We start from the raw sequence: 2,496 nt of genomic DNA on the forward strand, positions 1-2,496 counted from the left end.
CTGCGGCAAACATCAAAACATCAGCAATTATAAAAAGAACTTCAACAGTACGGAGTGATATCAGATCATCTAGAATTCTTGTGGCTATGTCCCCTAATAGATTTGAAAGTTTGAGTTACTGATCGTTGCTGTCATACTTTTGCCTTTTCTTCTTCCCATCTGCTTTAATAATCTCAAATTTATATATATATATATATATATATATATATAAATAAACAATGGATCTTGAAAAATTTGTGTTACTTTGTAGATCTCTTTGGAGTGAAAGCATCAAAGGTGAAGCAGTTGCATGTGGCAAAATCTATCTGCTGGGATTTTTTTCGTGAATCTTCAAATACTGCATTTTAGCTTGTTCTCCATTGTCAAATGGAGTGATAGATGTGATTTCTTTTAATAAAGGTTGTAAGATTGTCAACTGAATTTATTTTTGTGGAAGCTTAAGAATGTTATTCACATTGATGACTGCCTGCATATTTTACACTTGTTGGGATGACAAGCTCATCAGGCGCATCTTCTACAATAAGCTCTAAGCACCATCCTTGTAATTCACTGGTTGATTGATCTTTTGGGGGCGACTTGACTTACTCAAGTTGAGAGAGAAGAAAGCTAGAGGAATACAAAAAAATTACACTAGTAGAAGTAGTGAAAAAGGACACTCTAATTAAGTAGGTGACAGAGGGTATGATTTTGAATAGGATAGAATGGCTGTGAAGAATACATGTGAGCAGCCCCAATTTAGTCAGTTGGGGATCCATAGTTAACCCTATAGTTTTGTTGCTAAGGCTTTGTTGTTGTTATAATAGTGTTTAAATGGTAGATTGACATACAGGTTTTCTGCATACTGTAGACCCAAAATCAAGAGTTTGAAACATGGCAGCAAATGTTGCATTTCTTCTGTTTTTTTAAGTACAGTCATGTGCATATGTTTGTGCATTTTTTCTGTAGTACATGGATGAAGCACAGCTAATGTTTTTATATACATGGAAGAACCAGAAGGGTGCACTCTATACTCAATTTGAGCGGTATTGGCCACTGTATATACAATGAATAAAATGTTTCATTTTCCATGCAGGTGAATAGCTAAGTGACCACTGTCAGCAATTGGCTTTATCATTCTTTCATTGTGTTTGTCAAAAGAAACAAGCTCTCAACCTCATGCACTACTCAAACATGGTAAAACCAAACTCAAACTTGGAATCTGAGAATGAGTCAGAAGTCAGCAGCCAAGTAGCTTCAAATGTACCTGTGCAAGAAGCATCTCTTGATCTCTCCAAGGACAGCACCACCAATTCATCCTGTCTCACAAATGCAATTAAGCCTCAAGCAGATCCAAAGCCTGTTTCGCTCGACTTGACACTCCACTTCAGCACCATTGATGCTAACATGAAGGCCACAGATGAGACCGGTGAGGCAGCAGCCCATAATTCTGCAGCAACAGTTCCAAGGGTTTTCTCTTGCAATTACTGTCGGCGCAAGTTCTTCAGTTCACAGGCGCTGGGAGGCCATCAAAATGCTCATAAGAGGGAAAGGACAATGGCTAAACGTGCTATGCGGATGGGAATGTTCTCTGATAGGTATACTAGCTTGGCTTCTCTTCCCCTTCATGGTTCTGCATTTCGGTCCCTTGGGATTGAAGCTCATGCTGCAATGCACCAAAGAATACTACCATCAGAAAGGCCTCCTCGAGGTGGAGCAAGGTTTGAACAAGGCTATTTTGGAGTACCAATGTTCGTTGAGGATGATGACGTGGGACTGTTTTGGCCTGGGAGTTTCCGGCAGGTGAGTGAACCAGTAGGAGCAGTTGGTGGTAATTTGGCTATGGAATTAGCGCAAAATTCAAATATGAATTTTGTCATGACAGCACCCCCACCGAGGACAACTTCATCGTCCCCTGATCTTACTTTGAAACTCTGAGATTTTTTGTTTGAAATATCATTGTCTTCAGACAATGTTCCCTTTGTACATGAGATATGCATTGGCATCGGCTATGAGCTCTTAAATATTTCTTTTTCTTTCTTTTTAATCAAAACTCTCTTCCTTTTTCTATCTGTTCTGGAAAGATGTTACAACTGTTGTATAAGAATTTCTGCAGGTTGAAATTAATTGATAGAGCTTGCCAAGTAATGTTGATAATAGTGTTCACCTCATAAGTTGTTATCCTCTTCTTGTTTGGGTAAGCAGTTAAAACTTCTTTCTGTTTCATTGATAAACTAGCAATTATATAATTCTACATATTTTTCTTTCCTTTTGGTGGATGATGTGCTTTAGTTTACCATTTTAAGATGGAAGAAGCAGCCCCTTGTTTAATCTCAAAATGTTTTGACACACTTTTTCAAGTAATCCTGCATTGACGTGTTAATTTTACCAAGGTTGTGTAATTGGATTTGTGTTATTTCCACAAATTAATATATCATCCAACATTTGTACATAAAAACATCCTTCAAACATGCATTTGCCGCTGCTCTTTCCATTTTAGCTCTTATTATTTGCCTTTTT

General features: G+C 37.8%; 1 protein-coding gene across 1 annotated transcript; it reads left to right on the forward strand.

The window, feature by feature from the left end:
* Window positions 1-235: 235 nt before the first annotated feature.
* LOC136066072 (zinc finger protein 4-like) lies at window positions 236-2,124 on the forward strand. The gene is made up of 2 exons (XM_065769937.1): window positions 236-399; window positions 1,073-2,124. Exon 2 carries the CDS (start codon window positions 1,156-1,158, stop codon window positions 1,912-1,914), a length of 759 nt encoding a protein of 252 aa, XP_065626009.1. The 5' UTR covers window positions 236-399; window positions 1,073-1,155; the 3' UTR covers window positions 1,915-2,124.
* The last annotated feature ends 372 nt before the right edge of the window (window positions 2,125-2,496 follow it).

This window comes from Quercus suber, unplaced genomic scaffold (assembly GCF_002906115.3).
Source record: "Quercus suber isolate HL8 unplaced genomic scaffold, Cork oak 2.0 scaffold_1743, whole genome shotgun sequence".
Classification (NCBI taxonomy): Eukaryota; Viridiplantae; Streptophyta; class Magnoliopsida; order Fagales; family Fagaceae; genus Quercus; species Quercus suber.

What these genes read in the sequence shown, in the direction of transcription:
- LOC136066072 (XM_065769937.1), top strand. Translation starts at nt 1,156, where the DNA reads ATGCACTACTCAAACATGGTAAAACCAAACTCAAACTTGGAATCTGAG.